Here is a 27,558-nt window from a genome sequence, read left to right as displayed (position 1 = left end):
AGTTTGCACCATCATGACTAAATTAAGGGTAAATTTCTCAGAATTTATCCAATCTTTAAGAGATTAATTACTGTACTTCTGGTTCAGGTTTACTTTTGTTCCCTTCACATCTTAGCCCCTTAAAGGCAATGTATGACATATGATTTTGCATCTCCAATGTTTAGCACAGTAAGAGCCTAAAAAACGTCTGTTGAATTAATACATCCACAAGGCTTATACTCAAAGTAATGTAAGTGTAATTCTCTACAGGTGTTGAACTCCTAACTCTTGAGGAGAGTTTTATTTTTCCCTACAATGATTTATCTTAAGACAACGGTTTTAAAGAGGGCCAGAAAAATACCCATGATTAAGGAAGAAAGATGTAAATATTTTGAGTTTTTGTGTATTATGTGTGACGAAAAGTGAAGCAAGGATGCCTTGCAATCAAGAGAATAAATGTCTTGATTGAGGTGTCTTGAATAAGGTGGTTGATATAATTCATAACCAATGTATTAGAATGTCATGGAACTTGTGGGCGAGGGAGTAATGACAAACTGATTCATTTTTTGGGAAAATGAATCAAGGCTCCTTATGTTGACTGGCATAACTAGTGTCTCGCACAAAAGTTGCCCCCAAAATATTCAAGGAGACTAAAGAAAACGATCGCAATACAATGGTGAATGGGAGAGTAAGGTTCCTCCTCACGCTTTCAAAATTACCGCCTTCCTTCTCTTCTCCAGTTTTGGTAAATCAAACCTATCTTTGCCAAAATCCGAGAAAACTTAAAACATGTTAAAAACAAACAAACACACAAAAACTCTCCCGAGGAATGTAAAGACGAGTCTGGGGCTGTGGACTGAGGTTTGAGTCCCTTCCCGGGACGCGGTGGTAAACGACTCCCCAAAGTCTCCTGGGCGTACCGATGGCGCCAAGGCCGCAATGGGCAAGCAAAAGCCCCCCGCCCCGGCGCATTCCCAGGAGACAGAGCTGAGAAGGCCTCTGGCAGCAACTCGCGAGGGTCGGCATTCCCTGGGTCTCCGCCCTACGGGAGAGAGGGAAGGCGGGAGCAAGGCCCCAGCCATGAACCCCACCCCAAACCCGGGGGCCAGGAGCCCCTTACACCCTTCGGCCCGCCACCCGGAAGCAGATGCCGGCGGCGCGGCGTGGCAGGGTTGCGGTTCCGGGTCGGGCCGCGCCGCAGCCAGCTCTCGGCTCGCAGCCGCAGCGCCCCGCCCCCGCGCTCCGGACCTGGCAGGCGGCGGCTGCAGGGCAGGTCCAGGGGCCACATGGCTGAGGGGGACGCAGGGAGCGACCAGAGGCAGGTGAGGCCTCGGCGGGGTGCTGTCTCTCCAGGCTCGGCTTGGGCTCGCCTCGCCATCCCAGTCCTCCTCAGCCGAGGGGCCCTCCGCCCGGGGCCGCCCCGGGTTCTGCCAGCACTGGCCACGCCATTTGCTCCACCGCGTTCCATTTTCCCGGCGCTTTCCCTAGGCCGAGCGCTCTTAGGCCGGCAGCTCGTCGGCGGCCGCGGGCTCGGCCTGTCTCGGACGGTGTCCTCGTCAACCATTAACACGCGACTAAGCAGCTCTGGGCCGAAGGCAAAAACCGGGGTTTCGCTCCCCACCCTGCCGCCGCCGGGTCATCTTGGACAAATCACTTAAGAATTCGGGTTTCCCCCTTTGCAAAATGGCAATAGCCCAGACCCTGGAGGTCCCCGAGAGCCCACCGAATCTCACTCCTTCTGGTCCTTGGCATCGAGCTTTCCCTGTGCCTTGTTCACGTGGGCGATCATAAGTCTTTTCCTACAGGGCTGTGAGTACAAAATGAAATGCTGCGAAGTCGAATGGATACTTTGCTTCCCATCTTTTCCCTTTAGGTCCTCCAGTTGTTTTTCTTTTTTAACCCTAAGCCCAAAGAATAATTTATGAAATGTTTTAAGGATTTGATTACCAACCAACCAACCACCCATCTAGTCCTTGTGTACCCCCTCCCCAACTCCCCCCCACACAAAATTTAATACGAAAGAACCAGTGAGACACCCAGCAGGAGTACACAGATAATGTGGGGCAGAGCTATTGGGGGTGGGAGTCAGGGATGGAGATTACCTGTTAAAAAAGAGAAGGTGGAACAGAGAAGATAGGTTTATCTTTTCACGTGTGAAAGGTCACTACAAAGTATGGGAGTGCATATATATTATATTTTGGCTTAACAGTGGCCAAAAGCACAGTAATGCAGTAGCAAGGCTGGCTCCAGTCATTGGAGTAGCGCCTAGCAACTACCCAGACAGCAGAACATGGTGAACTGCTCTTAAGAAACATTTGGCCTGGTAAGGCTCATCTAGGAATCGTTTATCTACTCTGATAATGTTGAATGCGAATATCTTGTAAAGTAGTAAGAATAGGGTTTTGAGATATGTACATTTCTTGACTTTTAAAAAAATCAATTTCTTTCAGAATGAGGAAATTGAAGCAATGGCAGCCATTTATGGCGAGGAGTGGTGTGTCATTGATGACTGTGCCAAAATATTTTGTATTAGAATTAGCGACGATATAGATGACCCCAAATGGACACTTTGCTTGCAGGTACTTTTTCCCTCTTCCCTGCAGCCATCTTTCAGTTACAGTATGAACTATATGGTTGACTTCTGTATTCTAATGATTATTTGTGTTGTTTTCTAAATTGTTGTTGGCTTTTATCAATGATTAAACACATGGGCAGTTACATCTCAGGTCACTTTCAAATCATACATTAACTGATAGTTTCAGTCTTTCTAATCCAATGCTTTTAATCATTTAAAAGTTTTAAGTGTACCCTTGAGAGACTGTAGTTTTGCTTCCCTTCATTATTCTCTTCATCTAATAGGAGAGGGTCCAAACCTGGAAAGATGGCTAACATTTAAAAGGAAGGAGAGGTTAATAATGTAGATGACTCGTAGAGGAGACATTCATTTCTTTATTAATTGAGAATCAATGATCAATGATCAGTTGTAGTTAGGATAAAATAAATGAAAAGGTCAGCTATGGCTTTTCTTAGTGCTTAATCTTTGATGACTGCTTGTATGTACTTTCAACATAAAGGATGCAAAACAGTTTTTGCCAGTGTTTGTTTTTATAATACTGATTTGAAAAGAAGTATGTATGGTTCTCTATTATATGTTAGCTATTTCATATAGTTAATAGTGTTTCCTAGGATTTTTGTAGTATTTCTTCTGAAAAGTACCCAGAAAATATTATAATGCCACTCCATCCACTTGGGGTCAGGGTATAATGTCCATATTTCAGTTTTCCTTTTCCTTTCATCTCTGTCCTCCTTGCCCTTTTTGTCCAGTTGCTAGCTTTATAAATATGGTTACCTTTGAACCTTGATGAAGTGTAAACAGATGTTTTTGAACCTGCATTGTAGGTGATGCTGCCGAATGAATACCCAGGTACAGCTCCACCTATCTACCAGTTGAAGTAAGCTGTATTTCTACATTTATATTGTTGTAAAAAGATTATATTTTGAAAGATGTTTATACTGTGCTTTGCGTTTACATAAAATACCTTTCTTATTAAAATGTATATAGAAATTAAAAATACCTTTTGGGTTTGGTATAGAGCATTTAAATAAAAATTAAATTCTATAAAACAATGAAATATGCCACTTAGTATAAAAGAGAATCACAAGGTTCGTAGAGGTGAAGTAGCTACAGAATTGTCTTTTGAGATGAGGAAGGAAACCTTCCTCTTTAGCCTAGTAATCTAGAAACCTTGGCCCTTAGAGTTTCTCCTAACCTAGTTCTCCTGACCTAGCCACAGTTCCTTGATGTATCTGTAAGACTGCCTGCCTTCCAGGAGTTACCTATGATGCTTCTGGTGTTTCTCCCTGCCCCTTTCCCCGTTGATGTGGATGAACAATCTTCTTAGCAGCCCAAGCTTAATCTTTATGAGCCATGACTTGTTGATGCAAATGATATTTCATCTACCTTGGTCCCATCACCTAGTAATATGTAGAAACCCTTGGGAACAGAATTGCATAAAAATCTTAATTACTAGGCTGGTCTGATTGTAGACCAGTGATTGGTTTATAACCAGTAATTGATCACAACTGGTTAGATTTCTTTGTTTCTTCTTCACTCCCACTGCTTCACTTAATTAGCCTTAAAAAAAAAAACAAAACTCAATTACTAGAATTTTTACCTATTAGGTTTTTTTTGTGCACATATTTTAAAACCATAGCATTAATGCTTACTATTAATAATGGTTCTGTAAATTTTTATTTTTATTTATTGCAAATGATATAGAATGCTTGTAAACATAAATGTCCTTTTCAGAATTTTTTTTTTTTTTTTTTTTTTGAGACAGAGTCCTGCTGTGTTTCCCAGGCTGGAGTGCTGTGGTGTGCTTGACTAACTGCAAGCTCCGCCTCCTGGGTTCACGCCATTCTTCTGCCTCAGCCTCCCGAATAGCTGGGACTACAGGTGCCTGCCACCATGCCCGGCTAATTTTTTGTATTTTTAGTAGAGACGGGGTTTCACCGTGTTAGCCAGGATGGTCTCGATCTCCTGACCTGGTGATCTGCCCGCCTCGGCCTCCCAAAGTGCTGGGATTACAGGCATGAGCCACCATGCCTGGCCAATTTTTAAGCCATTAAAACAGAGTAATTTTGGTGTGGGTTTTGTCATGGTTTCTTGGGAAGGCTGAATGAATTAATGCTAATGAAAGCATTTTGCAACATGTAGATTTATACAAATATAAGACCATCTATGAAAATAATTTTTTAAAGCCAAAAGTATTTATTTGTGATGTAATCAGTAATTTGAGATATAAACATAATCCTTGAATAATCTTCTTAATTGTTTTATTTAATCTTAGTGCTCCTTGGCTTAAAGGGCAAGAACGTGCGGATTTATCAAATAGCCTTGAGGAAATATATATGTAAGTGACAGGTGATTTTTTAAAATAATTCTGTTAGTGATTGTATTGTGGGCTTTTGTTGAATCTGTGAACCCTTTGTTAGAACCTTTCTAAACTTTTTAAAGCTACCTCTGCTTTAACAAAAAGGACTCACTTGAAGAGACCTTGAAAGGTTAGTTGTATAATTTTATATATACATTTCATAGCTTCTACTTAGATACAAAAATACAGTAATATTTAGAGCTAATAACTGTAAAAAGCATTTAGCCAAGCTGGGTACTATGGCATAGGCTTGTAATCCCAGCTATTCAGGAGATTGAGATGGGAGGATTGCTTGAACCCAGGAGTTCGAGATTAGCCTGGGCAATACAGTGAGACCCCCACCTCAATCTCAATAAATTAAAAAAAAATTATTTGCTAAAAGGATCTTATTGAAAAACAAAAACACTTAGCCAACTTGTGAAAGTAAATTCAGAGATACTGCTTTGATTTGGTATTTTCATAGGCTACGTAGAATGAAATTGATTACAGAATCCTAAGTGTAATTATTTATTAAATCTCTATGTAGTTTGAATGGTAATTTCCCTTGTATTAGGCCATAAGACTCAGAATCTATTGATGGGCTATATTTTTCATTCATTCCTTCATTCAATAAATATTACATGGCAGGCACTGTACTAGATCCTGGGTGCAGGTATGGCTAGCATGAACAGAAGTGCCCTTTTTCATGGCAGTTAGAATTTATGGTATGGGAGAGATATTACTTATAACATTGTAAAAATGACTATAACAATAGCTGTGGTAAGTTCTATGAAAGGAAGATATGCAAAACTAATTGAGTTTGAAACAAGACCTGACATAGTCTAGGAGGTGAGGGATGGCTTGCTTGACTTAAAAGCGGAGTTAATTAGGGGATGATAATTCCAGTGAGAGGCCACAGCACAAGCCTTGGTGTTGGGGAGCTTGGCACATTACAGGAAACAGTAATGGTGATATGCAGTGGTAAGAGACAGGATGAGATGGAGGGAATATGGTGGGAAAAGGACCTGGAGAGGTAGACAAGACAGGTCTTGCAGAGTTTTGTAGGTTATGTTAAAGATTCTGTCTTTATACTAAGAACAGCTGGAAGCAGAGAAGGGTTTTAAGTAGTAGGGTGCCATGATAAGATTTTCTCTTTTTTTTTGAGACAGGTTCTTGCTCTCTTGCCCAGGCTGGAGTGCAGTGGCACAGTAGTGACTCACTGCAGTCTTGACCTCTCAGGCTCAAGCGATTTCTCCCACCTCAGCCTCCTGAGTAGCTGGGACTATAGATAGGTGCCACCATGCCCAGCTAATTTTAATTTTTTTAATTAAAAAAAATTTTTTTTTTAATTTTTTGAGATGGAGTCTTGCTCTGTTGCCCAGGCTGGAATGTAGTGGCATGATCTCGGCTCACTGCAACCTCTGCCTCTCGGGTTCAAGCAATTCTCCAGCCTCAGCCGCCCGAGTAGCTGGGACTATGGTGCCCACCACGACGCACAGCCAATATTTGTATTTTTAGTAGAGCCAAGGTTTCACCATGTTGGCCAGGCTGGTCTCGAACTCCTGACCTTAAATGATCCACCCACCTTGGCTTCCCAAAGTGCTGGGATTACAGGCGTGAGCTACCATGCTCTGCCTTCAGCTAATTTTTTTAAAAATTATTTTTTTGTAGAGGTGGAACCTTGGTTTGTTGTCCAGGCTGGTCTCAAACTCCTGGCCTCAAGCAGTTCTCCTGCCTTGGCCTCCCAAGGTGCAGAGATACAGGTTTAAGCCACTGTGCCTGGCCATGATAATATTTTCATTTAAAAAAGATCATTCTATTTCTGTTTGAAGTAGTGTTTGGAAGGTAGCAAGAGTAGATGTGGGACATCAGTTAGGGGGATAATGCAGTTGTCTAGAGAAGATATATGTATGATTTAGATTAATTTTAATGAAATCATTTAGTAAAACAAATAATGTTCTGGAATATCAGTTTTCCTGTAATCCAGGATCTAGTAAGGATTGTATTATATGTTCTAGGTGGCCACTCCATTTGGTACAATGACAGTCCCTCTTTGTGTCCCTGGGATCCAGGCCAGGTTTCTTTTCCTCCCAAAATATTTAATTAGAAAATGGTAAGTTGTTGTGGAATCCATTCTACTTATTCCTGCCTAGAGCGAGTATGGTCTTCCTTGGGTCCGCATTTAGTGATTCCGTCATCCTTGGTGGAAGTATAAGTATTTCATTAATTAAATGTTTTCTGAATCTCTCCCTAACATTACTGGCCACTCCAACTTTTGTGCCCCCAACAAACTTCTTTCTATAATCCTCTCATATTTGCCAATTTATCTGCCCCCCCCCCCACCCCCAATAGAATAAGATCAGTATACTGTGGATTTGTTCACCATTAACACCAGAATTGTTCATCTAGTGGCCATTTTTCAGCTCTTACCTAACTTTTGGTGGTATTGACCACTTCCTCCTTGAAAATCTTTCCACACTTAGCTTCCATCATGTTAATCACATTCATCAGTTAGCGTTTTTTCTTACCCATGTACAATGTCATACACTCAGAAGTGGCTCTTCACCTGCCTGTCCCCTATCCCAAAAGTCCTCCTTTTACTAAAAGATGCCTTTCCACAGGACACAACTTTCCTTTTCTCTTTAACTAGTTCACTTGAGCTATTTGAGACTTAGGAAGTGTCAGAGATTACAATATAGTTTGTTCTAATGGTGGAATATGGGGTCTTGTTTATTTAATGCGCTCGAATAACCTTGGTCCAGTGGTATTATTTTCACACACGTAGTCTAAGTAGAAATACACATCTTACTTTTAAAAGATTTTTTTTTTTTTTTTTTAAATAGGGCCTCACTGTGTTGCCCAAGCTGGCCTTGAACTCCTGGGCTCAAGCCTCAAGTGATCCTCCTGCCTCAGCCTCCCGAGTAACCGGGACTACAGGCACATACCACCACACCTGGCTTTATTTTTAAAACTTTTGTGTGACAACTTTTTTTTTTTTTTCTGAGACTGAGTCTTGCCCTGTTGCCCAGGCTGAAGTGCAGTGGTGCAATTTAGCTCACTGCAACCTCTGCCTCCCAGGTTCAAGCAATTCTTGTGCCTCAGCCTCCTGAGTAGCCGGGATTACAGGCGCACACCACTACGCTTGGCTAATTTTTGTATTTTTAGTAGAGATGGGGTTTCAGCATTTTGGCCAGGCTGGTCTTGAACTTCTGACCTCAAGTGATCCACCTGCCTCGGCCTCCCAAAGTGCTAGGATTACAGGCCTAAGCCACCACGCCTGGCCTTTTGTGACAACTTTTAATCATATTTTCCATATAATTCCAGCAGAGGGCAGCAAGGGGGAAATACAGGTTTTTAAAAATTAAGCATGGGCCAGGTATGATAGCTTTTGTCTGTAATCCCAGCATTTTGGGAAGCTTATGTGGGAGGACTGCTTGAAGCTAGAAGTTTGAGACCAGCCTGGGCAACATAGTGAGACCTTCTGCATCTCTATAGAAGTTAAAAAAATAAAAATTAACTGGGTGTGATGGGGCGTGCCTGTAATCCCATCCACTTGGAAGGCTGAGGTGGAAGGATCACTGGAGTCCAGGAAGTCGAGGTTGAGTCACTGCACTACAGTCTGGTTGATAGAGTGAGACTCTGTCTCAAAAATAAATATATAAAAAGTAAGTCTGTGAAGAAGAGACTCTTTAGAAGAGCAGTCAGTAACCCAGGAGGGATATAGTGGAGGCCTTTATTAGGCAACAAGAATATGAATAGAGAAGAAGGTCAGTTAAAGAAATACTTAAAAATATATTGGCCAGGCACGGTGGCTCATGCCTGTAATCCTAGCACTTTGAGACGCTGAGGCAGGCGGATCACCTGAAGTCAGGAGTTCGAGACCAGCCTGACCAATATGGAGAAACCCCATCTCTACTAAAAATACAAAATTAGCTGGGCATGGTGGCGCATGCCTGTAATCCCAGCTACTTGGAAGGCTGAGGCAGGAAAATCGCCTGAACCCGGGAGGCAGAGGTTGCAGTGAGCTGAGATCACGCCATTGCACTCCAACCTGGGCAGCAAGAGTAAAACTCTGTCTCAAAAAAAAAAAAAAAAAAAATATATATATATATATAAGCTAGGACTTGGTGACTGATTAGATGTAGATTAGTTTGGTTATTGTACCTACTTTTTTTTTTTTTTTCTGAGATGGGGTGTCTCTCTGTTGAGGCTGGAGTGCAGTGGCATGAGCATGGTTCACTGTAGCCTTGACCTCCTGGGCCCAAGTGATCCTCCTGCCTTAGCCTCCTGAGTATCTGGGTGTATAGGTGTGCCACCACTGGCTAATTTTTGTATTTTTTTGTAAAGAAGGGGTCTCGCTACATTGCCCAGACTTGTCTGAAATTCCTGGCCTCAAGTGATCTGTCTGCCTCTGCATGTCAAAATGTTGAAATTACAGGCATACACTACTGTGCCCAGCCCTTAATTTTTATTTAAATATTTTGCATATGAATATTTTGAATAAATGAAAATAACTTGATAAAACGAAAAGTAAATACATTTAAAATACTTAGAATATGATACTGTTTAAGAGAAAGTGAAAAGGATTACAAGTTTTTTATAGTATTTGATTTTGTGATCATCTATTATAGCAATATTTAATTTAGAAATCCAAGAAAATAATTTTTGAAATTTTCTACATCTCTTCACATTTTGATGTATCATGGAATCTTAGGTTTTAATGTTGGTGAGTGAGGCTTCTTGAATCAAAAATTACAATGGATAAAGTTAAACAGACAAGAAAGACTGTATTCAAGGCCACTGCAATAGGGGAAAGAGGCCAGAACTAAGTGTGAACTCAACTCCTCTGAAACAAAAGGCAGAAGGGTTTTTAAGGGCCAGGATGAGCTAGTGGAAAAGTACTGAAAGATATTATGTGGGGCCATTAATCGGGTGTGTTGGGCATATTGAGTTATTGTTGAGTTTGCAAATATTTCTCTTTGTGAGTAGGCCATCTGTGTTTACTAATAGGTACCCATTGAAGTTAGCCTCCTATTCTCCCACAGACACTGGAAGATAAGGGCAGTGTCTTCTTTGATGATGTGTTTCAAAGGGATGGTTTCCAGGTCCTTGAGAAAGACATTTCCTGGGTTGTAAAACCAATTAAAGTTTTCTATAAAAAGATTTACATATATCCCAAGGAGATGGAGAAGGAATTTACAATGACAAGTTTTCTAAAGAAAATGCTCTAAGAAAAGGGAGGTAAGGGCCTAGAGTCAGGAATGGGCCCATATAAAGTTTAGTCAAGCTGAGGTTAAGGCTGTTTCAGTCAGGCTTTTGGAGTCAGTTTTTTAAATAGTGTCATCTCTTTGTGTCTGTTTTCTCATCCGTAAAAAGGGGATAATATTGTAAGCATTAAACTAGCAGCTATCATTTTTTTGTTCTTTAAAATTTTTTTTTTTTTATTTTTTTGAGATGAAGTCTTGCTGTGTCGCCCAGGCTGGAGTGCAGTGGTGCAATCATAGCTCACTTCAGCCTCCAAACTTCCAGGTTCAAGTGATCCTCCCACCTCAGCCTCCCAAGTAGCTGGGATTACAGGCACACACCACTGTGCCTGGCTAAGTTTTTTAATTTCTTGCAGAGACGGAGTCTCGCTTTGTTGCCCAGGCTGGTCTCAAACTCTTGGTTTTAAGCTATCCTCCTACAGTGCTGAGATTATAGGTGTGAGCCACCACATCTGGCCTGTTTTTTTTGTTTGTTTGTTTTTGCTTTTTTTTGAGAAGGGGTCTTTTTCTGTTGCCCAGGCTGGAGTGCAGTGGCACGATCTCCACTCACTGCAATCTCCACTCACTGCAACCTCCACCTCCCAGGCTCAAGCAATCCTCCCACCTCAGCTTCCTGAGTAGCTGGGATTACAGGCACGCACCACCACCTCTGGCTAATTTTTGTATTTTTTTTGTGGAGATGGGGTTTTGCCAAGTTGCCCAGGCTGGTCTCGAACTCTTGAGCTCAGCTGATCTGCCCACCCTGGCCCCCCAAAGTGTTTTGATTACACCACGCCCGGCCCTGGGCTGTTCTTATTTTAAAAATCATCTCATCCAGCTTATAATATTGAAAATTAGGTGACAGAAACTCAGATCAAATGATTAGTTTAACTTCACACAGCTTAGTGCATTTTAGTGACTAGCTTTACTGTTGTATCAACCAATACAAGTATTTAGTTTTAGTACTAGGAATTGTGGGTGTGATGGGGAGGATTTGAGGGTATAGAATTATTTAAAAACAATGCTGTTTTCTTCTCTCTGCTTGTTTTGAACGTTTTGGTGGGTTCCGATGAGTAGTGATAAAGAGAGATAATGGTTTCAAGGGAAACTTTTAGAGGAAGGAGGTGAGGTGTTACTATATAGTAGTGTGGTGATATCTTTAAACACACACCATACTTACCTACAATTAGTGTCTTTCTCTAAGGAGCAGACACTTGGGCCTTTATTTTATTGCTGTTACCATCATTTAACATAACTATGGACATGACTTTAAAACCCGTGACACATTCTTTTTCTCAGTGATCCTTTGAGATGGATTTAGTTATCTGAGGCAACCAAACATCATTTGGAACCAAAATGAATCAATTTAGGCCATAGAATATTTTGTCAGAAACAAGATATGAATGTAAAATTGTTGAATTGTCTTTTAGGTCTTGTAAATTGACTCCCTGAAGGAGTTTCCCATATGCTTTGCATTCTTTCTTGTTGAGATAAGTATACTAAATGATAAGTGTACCAAATAAGTGGTTTGAAATTCTTAAAAAAGTTTAAAAAAGCAAGCAATGATCAGACATCGATACTGAAAGATTGTATCCACTTACAGAAACTAAGTCACATTTATATTTCTCTAATCCATCTAGTTTGGAAATGTTTATTCCCCTCTTTGGTTACAGCTCTTCTGCTTATTTTAAAGTAAGCCATGTTAATTTTGGAGTCAACTGGAATTTTTAAGGTTGCTATATAACCTGTATTAGATACTCAGACACAAATGTTGATAAACCCCAGGTTTTTATAAATTATTTTAAAAAAGAAACGTTTAGATTGTTTATAATGTCTTGGATTGTGAATGTCTGCATCTTCTTGAATTTGAGATGATTTTTGAAATAACAAATTTTTTTTCTCCTGAATTTTTTTTAGACAGAATATCGGTGAAAGTATTCTTTACCTGTGGGTGGAGAAAATAAGAGATGTTCTTATACAAAAATCTCAAATGACAGAACCAGGTAGGATTGAAAAATACTATCAATACTCTTTAACTTATAATAATTACATTTTTATGTAGATCCTCTAACTGAAATTTAATATGAAAATCTGTATTCTGGTTATGGTTTGTATATTATAAAATCCAAGTTTCTCTGAAAAGTTTAATTACTCATGTAATTATAGTTATTTCTTTCTGTAAGGTTTAGCCTCTTTGATTTTGTGTTACAGTATTCCTCCTTATCTGAGATTTCGCTTTCCATGGTTTCAGTTACCTGTGGTCAACTGTTGTCTGAAAATATTAAATGGAAATTTCCAGAAATAATTCATAAGTTTTAAATTGTGTGCCATTCTGAAAATGTTATGAAATCTCGGGCTGTCCCATTCTGTCTAGGATCTTGTCTAGGATTCTGCATTGCTTTCCATTGTTGTTTCTCTTTACTCTCCTTTAGTCTGTAAACAGTTGCTCAGTGTTTCCTTGACTTATAACCTTGACACTTATGGAGACTACTGATAGCTATTTTGTAGAATGCCCCTCAATTTGGGTTTGTCCAGTGTTTTCTCATGATTGGAGTAAGATTAGTAGCTGGGAGTGGTGGTGTACTCCCAGCTACTTTAAAAATTTTTTGTATAGACGAGGTCTCCCTATGTTGCCCAGGCTGGTCTCAAACTCCTGTGTTCAGGTGATCCTCCTGCCTCGATCTCCCAAAGTGCTTGGATTACAGGTGTGAGCCACTGTGCCTGTTGTATCATATGCCTTATTATTGGTGATATTTACCTTGATGTCTCTGTTACGGTGGTGTTTGCCAAATGTCTCCACTGTAAATCCTGTAGTCAGGGTTCTCCAGAGAAACAGAACCAATTGAATGTATGTGTGTATTTATATGTGTGTATGTACCCACACACAAACAGAGAAATATATTTTAAGAAATTGGCTTATACAGTTGTGGAAGGTGGCAAGTCCAAAATTTGCAGGATAGGCTGGCAGGCTGCAGACCCAGGGAAGAGTGAATGTTGCGGTTTGAAAACAAAGATGGTCTGCTGGAAAAATTTCCTCTTCTGGGGAGGTCAGTCTTTTAAGGCCGTCAGCTGATTGGATGAAGCCCATATGGAAGACAATCCGCTTTACTCAAATTCAACTGACTTAATTGTTAATCTCATCCAAAAAATACCTTCAGAGAAAAATCTAAAATAGTGTTTAACCAAATATATGGGTACTGAGGCTGGGCACAGTGGCTTGCACCTATAATCCCAGCACTTTGGGAGGCCGAGGTGGGTGGATCACTTAAGGTCAAGAGTTCAGGACCAGCCTGGCCGACATGGCGAAACCCTGTCTCTACTGAAAATACAAAAATTAGCCGGGCATGGTGGTACATGCCTGTAATTGCAGCTACTTGGGAGGCTGAGGCAGGAGAATCACTTGAACCTGGGAGGCGGAGGTTGCAGTGAGCTGAGATGGCACCACTGCACTCCAGCTTGGGTGACGGAATGAGACTCTGTGTCAAAAGTAAACAAATACATGGATACTGTGGCCTAGACAAGTTGACATGTAAGATTAACCATTGCAGTTACTATCTTTTCTCTTTGTAGCTTGACGGAGATACTTTGAAGCTATGCTAATATCCTGTTTCTCCTTAAACTTTCTGCCACTGATTTTAGTATCTATCCATGGAACTTGTCAACAATATTTATCACTGTGGTGTTTGCCTGATGATGATTTTCTGTTTTCTTCATTCCTTCCTCATTTAGTAATTGGAATTCTATTACGAGGAAGGGATGTCTCTTCCCATTTATGTATGTATTTGTTTATCTGTTTATTATTTATATCAGTATGGACTCATGTATATTATTTCAGTCCATGGGTTAAAATGCCATCCGATCATTATTTTTTTGTTGCTCAAATTGTTCTAGCTTTGACCTTTAAGAGCCCCTTCAGGTTAACTCCTGTGTTCTTTTTATAAGCCCCATCTCTTTTTGAGCATTTCCCAGTTTGTGGATCCACATGAGCTTCCAGGTTCATCTTGTAGTTTCCTTGCTCCAACTCAGGAATCAACCAGTTCTCCTATGGGCTGAGTGCTGGTTCCTTTCGTTGAAGAGTGGTATTTAGAACCCAAGACCCAGTAATTTTTTTAAAAAGCGTCATTTCTTACCTGCGTCATAGAGTAATTGTGTCTCATATTCACATAGGCCCAGATGTAAAGAAGAAAACTGAAGAGGAAGATGTTGAATGTGAAGATGATCTCATTTTAGCATGTCAGCCGGAAAGTTCGGTTAAAGCATTGGATTTTGATATCAGTGAAACTCGGACAGGTATAATGTTACTAACTAATTTCTTTTGAGGAGAGTGGGTTGGTAGTATTATGTATTGTTCTTTGAGATGATAGAGAAATTTACTAATTTTCTCCAGTTTTAGGAAGGAGTTATTAATTTGCAGATAAGATTAATTTTTTTCCTGCCTGTTGGCAATTTTGGTGTTTGCCAAGTCTTATCAGAATGGCAAGGAAAAAATGGAAATTTACTCTTTTCCCCCTACTTTCTAGAGTTTTGATTTAGTGATGGAAGAAATTGAAACTAAGAAAGGCTATTAACGTTTTTAGTTAACATCATGTTTTTACATTTCTGTATTGAAATCCTTAGCTGTTTCCTGATGTTTCAGGATTAAATTTTAGTCTGTGCTCACAAATACAAATATATTAACTGAAAGTGCAGCCCCAGAAATTAAAGCTAGTAAAATGCCTTTAGGAGTTTTTTTTTGAGAGATGAGGTCTCACTGTGTTGCCTGAGTTGACCTTGAACTCCTGGGCTCAAGTGATCCTTCCACCTCAGCCTCCGAGTAGCTGGGACTACAAGCACACATCATTGTGCCCAGCTTGAGTTCAGTTTCTGTTTGTTTTTTTGAGATAGAATCTTGTTCTGTCGCCCGGGCTGGAGTGCAGTGGCACGATCTCAGCTCACTGCAACCTTGCCTCCCAGGTTCAAGTGATTCTCCTGCCTCCGCCTCCTAAGTAGCTGGGATTACTGGCACATGCCACCATGCCTGGCTAATTTTTTTATTTTTAGTAGAGATTGGGTTTCACCATGTTGGCCAGGCTGACCTCGAATGACCTGCCCACCTCATCCTCCCAGAGTGCTGGGATTATAGGCGTGAGCCACCACACCTGGCCTAGTTTTCGTTTAAACAAATTTGTTTCGTAATTGAGTAGTATTCAACATAAAAATAGGTTGCTGTGATATTGTTTCATTTTAATATTTTAAAATTTTGAATGTTATTTCCTAAGCCTCTTAGGAAAACATAGTAGACCAGGGGGAATATTCATTCTGTTTGAAGGTGAGGGGTTTCCTATGTCATTACACAGTAGCTTTTAAAAGGTGTTCTGAGTTTTAAGGCTTTTGAATGGTCCAGGACTAGTAGAATGGAACAAAGAGGAAATGAAAGAGTGGGGAGCATTCAGGGCTCTCATTTATGCTTCAGCCTAAATAGCTCCCATTTTAATCATTTATTTGTGTGTGGATTTGGCATATGATATCTTTTGAAAACAGGATCTACCATGAAAAGAAAAAGGGTAAAAATCATACTCATAAATAAATACTATCAATTGGTCAGTAGTTCATGTTGATCCTGATACTGTATTTGACTTATTACTATGTTAGTACAGCGGTCAAAATCAATTCAGGAAAAGGACAGTATCAGAGGGAAGGTGTAAAACATCTTACATAAACCTACTTTCTTGTCTTGAATAACTTTTCATCCTAAGTGAGGCAGGTAGTAGTAGCCAGGATGATTAAGTCTCTCAACAGAATTGAGGGTTAATTGGGTTAATTAGTGATTCTTTTTTTTTTTTTTTTTTTTTTTGGAGATAGAGTCTCGCTCTGCTGCCCAAGCTGCAGTGGCACGAACTCGGCTCACTGCAACCTCTGCCTCCCAGGTTCAAGCAATTTTCCTGCCTCAGCCTCCCGAGTAGCTGGGATTACAGGCACACGCCACCATGCCCAGCTAATTTTTGTATTTTAGTAGAGATGGGGGTTTCACCATGTTGGCCAGGCTAGTCTCGAATTCTTGAACTCAGGTGATCCACTCCCTCGGCCTCCCAAAGGGTTGGGATTACAGGCGTGAGCCACCATGCCCAGCCATGATCCTTAAACTTGTTTTAAGAGGTGTAATAACTGGAAATCATGATGCTCTTTAAGGAATATCAATTGGATATATTATTGATGTATTTAATTCCATCATGTGAAGTAGAAACAGTTTCATTAGCAGAAGGCATTATATTATAGCTACACAATATAAAGAATATAAATTCATAGTTTTCCCAACTCAGAGGTCTAACAACAGTGAAACTGATAAATAAATTTTATATTAGCTATAAATATTTGGTTTCAGGACCCCTTTATACTTTTAAAAATTATATATTAGATATTGTACCAACTTATACTACTGACTGCAGCAGTTCAGGATTAGTCCCAACCCACTGCTTCCCCTGGGTAACCTTGGCAGGTGGAAATCATTTATAAATCAAGTATTTTAATCTTATGTACAATATACTTAGAAACTTTTTACTTAAAATTATAATTTAAATTTAATTTTGGTAGATAACAATTAATGGTTATTTTAGTTGATTTACAATGTAATTTACATTTCTTTCCCAGCTGCCCCCCCATTTTATTTTTTTCAGTATTTGACTGTAAGGCTTTTTAAAAAATAAAGTTTCTTCTACATTTCTAGAAGCAGAAGTAGAAGAATTACCTCCGATTGATCATGGCATTCCTATTACAGACCGAAGAAGTACTTTTCAGGCACACTTGGCTCCAGTAGTTTGTCCCAAACAGGTAAAGTTCCTTTGTCTAGCTCACTTTGATGATTTACTAAAATAATTCAGGTAAATGATTTTGCAATAATGCCCTTGTTTTTACTTTTATGTTTTATTTTCATATAAGATAAAAATTATTCGTTCATTTTTCTACTCCCAAATTACTGTGAATCACGGAAGATTTGTTTTGTTTCTGTTTGTCTCTGCTTTCTTTCTTTCTTTTTTTTTTTGAGATGGTGTCTCACCATGTTGCCCAGGCTGGTCTCAATCTGGACTCAATCAGCCCTCCTGCCTCAGCCTCCCAATCCAAGGTATTGGGATTACAGGCATAAGCCACCTAGCCAGGCCTGTCACTGCTTTCAAAATTGTATCTATACTCTGATTAGGGGTTAACACTCTAATGAATCTTTAAGAAACACCTATTGTGTTATTATAGAAAATTATGATGCTTAGTATCTTGTCAAAAAGAATTATTTGTCCTGTCAGATGGGAGTTCTGTGAAACTAAGTCCATTCCACTGTTATTATTCAACAAAGGGGACATTGGACAGACTGGCTAAACCAAGTCCTCCCTACCTGACTTACTTTCCTTTGTGCTTCTTGATCTTAGGTGACCTTATTTCCACCCAGGGATATAAATGGGAGAGGTTTCAGCCGTAAACTATTCCTAGGTCTTTGCCTTTCTCATTCTCCTTTCAGCAGAATCCTTTTCTTCTTCCTTGCTTCTATAATGTAGCTCAGCTTGCATTATTGATATACGAGGCAATTTCAATACTACCTGTAAAGTTACATTTTTAAAAAAGTCTCATTTACCGCAGGTTTTAGGCATGAGTCTCTTCCTTTGGTCTTTGCAGCTACCCTACTCTTGAAGCTCTTTAAAACCCTGGCCTTCAGGGTTACGGCTCTTTGTACCAGGCTGTTTCACTCTCTGAAAGAGGAAGTTCTTTTCTGCATTGACTTGTGGTCAAGATCATAACTTTTGGTGCGGACTTCTGGTCTTTTCTCTCAGGAATCCTATTTTGTCCCTGGCCCTTAGTCACATCTTCTTCCCAGGGTCCTCCTGAGACATTCTAATTCTGAATCTGTTCATTCTGAATTCTCTTTCTGTTTCTGATCATAGTCACTTAGATTTATAGCATTATAATTTGTGAGAGCTGAAACAAATTTTAGAGGTCATTGTCTATTTTATTGATCAGAATTTGAGAACCTGAAAGATTATAAAATGATAAACAGAAGATTGCACAATTTGTGATCCAAATTGGTGTCCCCAACTCTAGCTCAGTCTTCCCTGCCACCAATATTTCTTCCTTACTTCTTGCCATTACAACATTCCTGAAAAATCTGACCGTGTGTCACTCTGTTCTCTCTCTTATCCACCTTCGCATGTGTAATCTTTGCTGATTTCCAATGTCTTCAAGGGAACATCTAAACTTATTACACAGATCCTTTAAAATATGGCCGTAGCTTATCATTCATGACACATCTTCTGTCATCTCATTCATACTCTAAGTTAAGCTGTGTAAAGCTTCCTGAACTTTTCTCTTTTTTGTTCCCACTAGGGTTGCCAGATAAAATACAGAATACCTAGTTAAATTTGAATTTCAGATAAACATTATTGCATGGGATGTACTTATAGTAAAAAAATTACTTGTTGTTTATCTGAAATTCAAATTTAACTGGATGTCCTTTACTTTTATTTGCTAAATTTGGTCGCCCAGTCCCTGTATTTGCATATAGCCCTGTTCTCTGTGTGGAATGTCTTCTTCCTGCCCCATCTTTCCTTTTGATGCAGAAGAACTGCCACTTATAAGACCTGGCTCATGTGACCTCCTCTATGAACCTTACTTGACTCCCAGAGAAAGCTGTGGTTTTATAACATTTGGAACATACCATTATTGTACACCTGCTACATTGGATGTATACATTTGGTAAATTTCAGAGCTAGTTTTTAGAAGTTTTACAGATACATTTCAAATTCCCTACATGGGGAACAAACTTTCCCTTTGACATAGTAATACTGAAATATTTGTTGATAATTAGTGCTCAAAAATACCAGGTCTGTCATTTTTATACCAATTATGAGTACCAGTCTCTGCCCCTAAAATGAGAAGGAAACTTTGTAAATGAATTTTTCAGAGTATAGTAGACTCTTTAAGTGACTATTTATTTTAATACAGCATGCTTCAAGGTATTTTTCTAGCATTTATTTACAGAGCAAATATAAAAAGCATACTTATTTATATTATTGCTGTTTTTAAGGTGAAAATGGTTCTTTCCAAATTGTATGAGAATAAGAAAATAGCTAGTGCCACCCACAACATCTACGCCTACAGGTGAGTAATCATCACAAGTTTTAGTGTATGCAATTTGTTAAAAATAGAGGGAAATGATGCGTGATTTTAGAAAATAATAACTATTATGTATTTTTTCCATTGTAATAGCAATAGACATGTGGAATATTTGGAAACTGCAGAAAAGAAAAAAAGAATTGAAGGGAAAAATCAGGCATTTTCTGCCAGCAAATGTAACTGACACTATTTTGTTTTTTGTTTCGTTTTTTCTCTGCAAAGTTTATTTTTCCCAATGCTTTACCCTTGTATCCTGTTTTTTTCTTAATTAAACAAAAGCACTTTTTCATATTGTTATAACTGCTTGATAAATACTGTTTAATGGCCGTAAAATATTTGAGGTGCCATACTACAATTTAACCATTTCCTTTTAGTTTTTCGTATTTTTCACGATTATAAAGAGTGGTCCAGGGAACATCTTTGTATACTTTTTAGGTTATTTCCTCAGGATAGGTTCTGGTTGCTTGAGATTCTTTTTTGAAATGAAATGGGAATATAATAAAAGGAAGAAAGAATTCTTAGAATTATCAAAAAGTGTGAACAATTTTGAAACTCTTGATATATAGCCAAATTTCTTGCAATGGTTTTGTTTTGTTTTGGTTTGGTTTTTGAGACAGGGTCTCCCTTTGTTGCCCAGGCTGGAGTACAGGGGCATGATCGTGGCTCAAGCAATCCTCCCACCTCAGCCTCCCAAGTTAACTGGGACTATAGGTGTGAGCCACCATGCCCGGCATAATTTTTGTATTTTTTTGTAGCAACAGGGTTCTGCCATGTTGCCCAGGCTGGCCTCAAACTCCTGAGTTCAAGTGATCTGCCCACCTTGTAATCCAAAGTGTTAGGATTTACAGGTATGAGCCCGGAGGTTTTTAAAACCAATTTATGCTTCCATAGCAGTGAATTAAGAGTATTTCTTTTACTACATGAGTTTCAGTTTTGAGAATTCAGGTTTTTATATGCATCTTTGCTGATTTGTAAGTGAAGAGATGAAGGGCATTTGAAAAAATACACAAATTTGTGAGACTTTAAAAGAACATAGTGTAGGCCTAAAATAAATCAGAACATAGGGACTTGGTGTAAATTTAAAATGTGATTGAGACTATTTGTAGAATCTAGGCTATCTGAAACTGAAACTCAAAAATTCATCATTTTGAGTAGGTGAGTTCTTAATATTACTAATTTCACATCTCTTTAAGTGCCAAAAGTTACTTACAGACAATTATTTGTTATGTAATTCCCATCTTAATAGAGTATCACTGGATAGAATTTTAATGTTTTCTTAATCAGTTATGGCCTTCAATAGGAAAATGAGGAATTAGACTACTCTCAGTCATTAGAATGGGCTGTAAAAATTGTAATGTTCATTTATTCTACATGTTTTTTGAGTGCCTACTCTGTGCCAAAACTTTATATAAATTAACTGTGATTAGTTAGCAATTCTACCACTGTAAAAAGGTTAGCTTTTTCAAGATCCCATAGTTAAGTGATGGAGCTGAATTTGATAATCCAATTTCATTTGTTTTCTTTATTTCATTCCTCTATGGCTGTGGCTACAGCTTCAACAATCTCGTATCTAAGCCATGTAAAAAGAGAAAAAAAGGTACTCATAGTATTTTAACTTTGATGTTCATAGTAGGTGGTCAGTAAATATTTAGAGTGGATGGATGGATGAAGGGAAGGAAGGATGAGTGAATGAATGAACGTGACTGCTGTAAGGTAACATAACTGACTTAGGTGTGTAGATGAGCTTTTATAGCTTTTAGTATTTACATTAAAAGTTTACAGCTTTTTATGGCCAGAGCTGGGAGGATGTCTTTACTACATTTACCCAGTTCCACATGATACCATTGTAGGGCCCTAAGAAATCCACCAGATGGCATACTGTAACTGACACTATTTTTTTTTTCTATCTCTAGCACTTATTTGCCCAGCTTATTTTACTCTATTGTAGGCCTATGTTATTATTTCAAATATAACTTTCTAGTTTAAATGGATAAAAATACCATGATTTGTCTCTAATATTAGTAACCATCCAGAGGAAAATTTAAATCTTTACATTCTTAGAAGAAAATAGAGAAATGCTTGATGGCTGGAATAAGATGAGAGGAAAGTATAAAATATTACCTTCTGTTGGTTTTGTTGCCCTCATCTTTTTTATATGCTTTTTGTTTCACTACATCTTAAGGCTCTCTGAAGACAGATGCATGCCACTTACTTCCTTTATAATATGTCGTAGTACCTGTTGCTTTTATACAGTGTATTCTCAATAAATGTTTTTCAACGATTGCTCTTGGTAGCTTCAAGGTTAAATGAAGTAAGGGGAATGTCACATGTATAAGTTCACCTTCCCATAATAGCAACATTTCTGATATAAAGGAGATGCCTTTGATTCCTAGCTTTCCCAAGTATATAAAAAGGCAAACATACTGTATAGTAAACTGTCAGTGAAAATATATCTGATATAATACATATTTCAAGAAGGATTTAAAAAAATGAATATGCCAATTTTGGAAGTAATCAAAATGATCACAAATATTGAGGAATAACTTTTATTATAATATTTTAGTTTCAAAGTGTAATGCTCTTACCTGTATTTGCAGAATATATTGTGAGGATAAACAGACCTTCTTACAGGATTGTGAGGATGATGGGGAAACAGCAGCTGGTGGGCGTCTTCTTCATCTCATGGAGGTAGGTGTGAGTTAAACTATCAATCCTGTTCTGTACAAGCCATAAAATTTCTCAACAAAACAGAGCTCCATTTAGTAATAGCTAAGTCAGTTGAACTATGTAACATAAGATATATTTGATTTAATTAGTAGTTGATGTTAAAATATTGATTGAATGAAAATTTTAACCAGTGGATGTGGGACAGAAAGCAAATAATTAATAAGAAGTGCTATGCTTTCAAGACATAGACAATAGAAGATTGTCTTCAACTTTGGGAAAATGCTTTGTTTTTTTGATAATTTCCTTCTCTTTATTTTTTCTATTCTTTCTTTATGGAACTCCTGTTAGTTGGATATTGGAACTTCTGGATAGATCCAGAATTTTTTTTTTTTAAATTAAGTTGTCCATCTCATTGTCTTTATATTCTGAGACATTTTCTTGACTGTTGTCCAAAATTTCTGTTGAATTTGAAATTTTGTTTAGCAACCATATATTTAATTTTTAAGAGTTCTTTCTTGTTTTCAGTTTTTCCCTTTTAAGAATATCATGTTCTGTTTTATGACTCCAATATCTTCTAAAATTTCTCTGATTATATTAATTAGAGTTTCTTTTTTAAGATGTTCTCACCCCTAAAAAATTTTTTCCTGGTCCATTTTTGTTTATCTTGTCCTTTCTCTTTCATGCTGCTGGATTTTCTTCATCTGTCTGGTGATCATTTATTGTTCATTAATTTTAGGATTGGATTGTTTTTTTCCTAAGGTAGTTACCTGGTTTTTTTCTGCTCTTGTATGTGAAGGTTTATTTTCTAACAAGGCCTTTGCCTTGAATAGTAACTGTGTTTGTGGGTCAGGCCTGTAAATTGGTGGGCTTCACATTAAGGGCAGCATTTGACAAATGTCAAACTGATGAAGATGGCCAGGCATGGTGTCTCACGCCTGTAATCCTAGCACTTTGGGAAGCCAAGGCGGGGAGATCACTTGAGCCCAGGAGTTCGAAACCAGCCTGGGCAACATAGTGAAATCCTGACTCTACCAAAAAAACACAAAAATTAGCTGGGCATGGTGGTGCATGCACCTGTAGGTCCCAGCTACTTGGGAGGCTGAGGTGGGAGGATCACTTGAGCCCAGGAGGCAGAGGTTGCAGTGAGCCATGATTGCGCCACTGCACTCTAACCTGGGTGACAGAGTGAGACTGATCTAGATCTCAACTGATGAAGACCTTACTAATAGCACCAGGGATTGATGCCTCGTGCAGCCCCTGTAGCTTTGTTCAGAAGCAGGGTTTTTGTTGTTGTTGTTATTTCGCCTAGTGATAAAATGCTGCTTAAACTTAGCTGTTCTGGTTGAAGTCACCAGGTGCTAGAATCCTACTTGCATGGTCTCCCCTTCACTCTGTCCAGTTGCCCCAAATCTGGGAATTTGAGGACATTGTGAAACACAGTGATGGTTTTCCAGATTCCCTTCTGTTCTTCCATTTCACTCCCTGAATTGTTAGTAATCTCACTCAGTGCCTACTCATATGGCTCTACAATTAAAGTCACTGGGAAATTTTATGTGCGATTTTATATATGGGTTATTTCATTCTCCTTTTTTAAAACTCATATTTGTACATATCTGTCTATGTATCTAATTATGCTTCCAAAAAATAACAGATTTTGAATGTGAAGAATGTCATGGTGGTAGTATCACGCTGGTATGGAGGGATTCTGCTAGGACCAGATCGCTTTAAACATATCAACAACTGTGCCAGAAACATACTAGTGGAAAAGAACTACACAAATTCACCTGTAAGTGGCTCCTCATACTACATCTAGAGAATTTCTTATCACTGCCTGGGAATTTTTTAAAAAGACAGAAAATTAAGAATGAATCAGAATGTGGGTGGTGAATTGGTAAAACCTTTGGACCAAGAACCTGGAGACCTAGACTCTAAACAGTGTGTCTGGCCAGTCACGTGACTTTGGACAGCTCACTTCATCCCTTCGCACCTTGATTTCATAGGACAGATCACTTCATCCCTTCGCACCTTGATTTCATAGATTCATAGAATTTTATAATTAGAAAAACCTTTTAAGACCAACTAGGTTCCATCCCTAAAATTGAGCCCCAGAGTGGTTGTAGCTGATATCACATCAGACTAGATGTTCTTTAAACATCTATAAAATTCTGAAATTCTCCATTAGTGTCAAAACATCTCCCCCTCCACTGGCATACCTTTAGATGCTTTCTTCCTTTATACTTTATTTTGTTTTATATTTTAGGTATGTTCATATCTGCCTTATTTAAATTTTACTGCCTTACTTGGGAAAGTGGGACAATAGATGAAATAATATTGAAATTATTCAAACATAAATCTACTAGATAAATAAAGTTTCCTTGATTATTCTTGTTTAAAAAATATTAGCCTATAAGTGAAAGTACCCTGTAAAACACAGAAATGACACATATGAAAGTGATTATACCCTCACCGTAACATATATACATACATACATATATGTATGAATATATGTGGAATATATATGTATAAATATATTCTAAGTGATTAGATTGAAAGTTTCATCTTTATGTAAATGGAGAGATGCTGCACTGATTTGTGTCTTTTTCAGGAGGAGTCATCTAAGTCTTTGGGAAAGAACAAAAAAGTAAGAAAAGACAAGAAGAGGAATGAACATTAATACCTGAAACTATAGGAAAGGTTAATTTGCCTATAATTATATATACATTCCATAGTCATCAAGGAATATATTGTGCAGAGAGAGTATCCTTGACTGCTCAAGTCAGCCAATTCAGCATGGATACCAACATTAGCTTTTCTTCTTTGGTTATACCATCTGCCAAAAATAGAGAACTTATGATCTATTCATGTGTGTTTCAGGCTTATTTGGAGAACTAATTTGCACTTAATCACCACTTCATCTAATTTTAGCAAGGTAACAGTTGCCCAGGGCAGTACCTGAATTAACTGTCCATTTCAGTACATGTCAAGTGCCTTTGTTAGGTGGAGAAGAAATGTCTCTAGAGGAATATAAATACCTGATTTCTTGTCATCGAGATTCTTGTACTGTTAAATGAATATTGCCTTTTACTGCTCTTTATGGCTTATTGGAATAGGAGCTCATTTAAGATTGATCTTGGAGAGTTTCTTCTTCTGATTTTAGTTCATAAGTATGTCACCTTTCATTTTATAGTGTTCATCGAGTAATGGATTAAGTGAAAATCCAGGAGTATCCATCTGCAGTTATGTGCTGAGGTGATAATTCATCCAACGTATTTGTTAGCATAAATATTATGCTTCACTTTCTGTTGCAAATTGGTGATTGTGAAATTTCAGAAAGTGATTTTCTAGTCGGCTTTTTTTGTTTAATTCTTGTAAGCAATAAATATGGAGTGTCAGTAGTCTCCTTCCACCCCAGAAATGTGTTGGTGTAACATTCTCATTTCTTTTAACAACCTGGAAGTACCTTTCTTGTGACCCTCACTGAGGAATTAGAACTATGATAGAAGTTAGGCTGTGGCGAATGGGACATTTGTAGAGTGGGATAGAGGTGGCAGAATGACCCTGGTGTAGGGCAGGAGTATGTTGTGTAGTTACATCAATTTGATGCCTGCTTTCCATCTGCACTCCAGACAGCTTTCTCAGTTCCAAGATATTGCAGAGAGAAGGAGCAAACCTTTTCATTGGAAAAATAGAAACAACCCTCCCCCCATTTTTTTCCTGCTATTCATCAAACCTTTGTTTCTTTCATCTTCCAGTTACCTCTAGGCATTTAGACAATGAAATTTACCTTTGAGATATAACAATAAGTGATTAACTGTTCACTTTCAGATGTAATGGCAAACAATTGTTAAAAGTTATTAACTGATCACAGATTTGCCTGGACTTCCCTTCCCAGGGAGGGAACAGAAGTTAGGAGGCAACTTGGGGATGGCGCTAGAGCATGGAAAGCACAGAGAATTGGACAAACAGGTCTTTTTCTCTTTTCTCTGATGTTTTACCTTTAAAAGATCCAACATTCTTACCGTTGGTATTTTTAGTAAGGTTATAGTAAATAGCTTTACACCAGGATGGATTCTGAAATATAAATTCTAAATTATATTTGTTATAACTATATTTTACGTTGTATGTTATCAAGAGTCATCAGAGAATGACCTTTTTGTGTTTGGAACACTTGGTTCCATGAAAAGTATGCTTTGTGTTTTAACTGTTAAAATAATTTAAAAATTAATTATTTTACATAATTAAATAAGTTAAAAACTATTAACATTAAATAATTTCCCAATTTCAACATGTCAAACCTATGAAGGGAGATAGGAAACAATGAGAAACTTACTTTTGCTCCTTTATACAGAATTATTAACTATATTTTACTAACTAAAAAACTCTAGTATTCTTTACCTAAAGTCAATTGGCTGGTAAGAGAGAGAGATGCAAAATTCTCCAGTTCTGAACTTGGAGCTATTTCACACCCTACTCTTAATGGAAACTTGAACTAATGATAGATAGTATTTTTTTCCTCTATATAAAATTTTTGTCTTGATTAGGAGATTTATCAGTTCTCCATATAATAATTTTCTACAATCAGATCTATGTTGTGGCATATTTTGCTTTATTTAAAAATTTTTTTTTAGAGATGAGATCTTGCTGTGTCACCTAGGCTGGAGTGCAGTGGCATGATCATGGCTCACTGCAGCCTTGACCTTCCAGCCTGCCAAGTAGCTGGGATTATAGGCATGTGCTATCACACCTGGCTAATTTTTAAAATTTTTTGTAAAGATAGGGTCTTCTTATGTTGCCCAGGCTCATCTTGAGCTGGCCTCAATCGATCTTCCTGCCAAGGTATTGGAATTACAGGTGTGAGCCACCATGCCTGGCCTGCTTTGCCATATTTTATAGTGTGTTAATTACAAATAGTCTTCATATGCCAGAATATAAGAGCAAGTTTTATCTGCTTTTTAGATGGGAATTGCAGAAGCTACATCAAAAGTATGCTTTGAGGTATATGTAATGAAACAGAGCCTTTCTGAAGAGAATTATATCAAACGAATTACAACCAAGAAATAATAGTATGAAGCGGATACTGTTTGGAGGACAGGAAAATTTATTGGGAAAATTACATAATCCCTCTGATTCCACTATCCAGAGATAGCCATTATTATTAATATTTGGTATGTACATCCTTATATTATTTTTTCTTACGCATGATTTTGTATATATGGTTATTTTTCTTTCCATAAAAATGGTATTAAATTGTATATACTGTTTTGTAGCCTACATATTTCATATAGAAGTATATTGTTCACATTTTCCATGTCAATAAATATTCTATGGCTTAAATTTCTTATGGCTGCATTGTATTCTGTCTTCTCAGTATTATATTATACTAACTAGTCCTCCACTTATTTCCAATTTTTAAGTTTTTTTCAACTTTTTACTGTTATAAACAACTGTGAAAACCTACCTCATTTGCAGATTTTTTTATGTATCTTTGATTATTTCTTTAGGAAAAGCTCCTAGATACAGAATTTCTTGGTCAAGGTTTGTACATTCTAATAGCTTTTGATTAGTTGAGTCAGATTTTCATCCAGGAAAGTGTTATCAGTGATTGCTCCATTAATATTGTG

At 38.1% G+C, this 27,558-nt stretch overlaps 1 protein-coding gene across 7 annotated transcripts; it reads left to right on the top strand.

The window, feature by feature from the left end:
- Positions 1-1,165: 1,165 nt before the first annotated feature.
- Positions 1,166-27,275, top strand: IMPACT (impact RWD domain protein). 7 transcript variants are annotated; one of them, XM_032152615.2, is made up of 12 exons: positions 1,166-1,301; positions 2,430-2,558; positions 3,379-3,431; positions 4,830-4,892; positions 12,053-12,138; positions 14,303-14,425; positions 16,839-16,942; positions 19,182-19,255; positions 21,868-21,958; positions 23,589-23,723; positions 24,543-24,578; positions 25,125-27,275. In XM_032152615.2, exons 1-12 carry the CDS (start codon positions 1,266-1,268, stop codon positions 25,188-25,190), a joined length of 996 nt encoding a protein of 331 aa, XP_032008506.1. In that variant the 5' UTR covers positions 1,166-1,265; the 3' UTR covers positions 25,191-27,275. The 7 variants fall into 7 exon arrangements, with proteins under 7 accessions (XP_032008506.1, XP_058294533.1, XP_032008508.1 ...); XM_058438550.1 differs by having other exon boundaries at positions 24,543-24,631; positions 26,894-27,275; XM_032152617.2 differs by having other exon boundaries at positions 24,543-24,631; positions 25,125-25,201.
- Positions 27,276-27,558: the final 283 nt, after the last annotated feature.

The sequence above is a fragment of the Hylobates moloch genome, unplaced genomic scaffold (assembly GCF_009828535.3).
Source record: "Hylobates moloch isolate HMO894 unplaced genomic scaffold, HMol_V3 SCAFFOLD_5, whole genome shotgun sequence".
NCBI lineage: Eukaryota > Metazoa > Chordata > Mammalia > Primates > Hylobatidae > Hylobates > Hylobates moloch.
The sequence above is the reverse complement of the archived record's forward strand: the minus strand, read 5'-3'. Positions and strand labels throughout refer to the sequence as shown.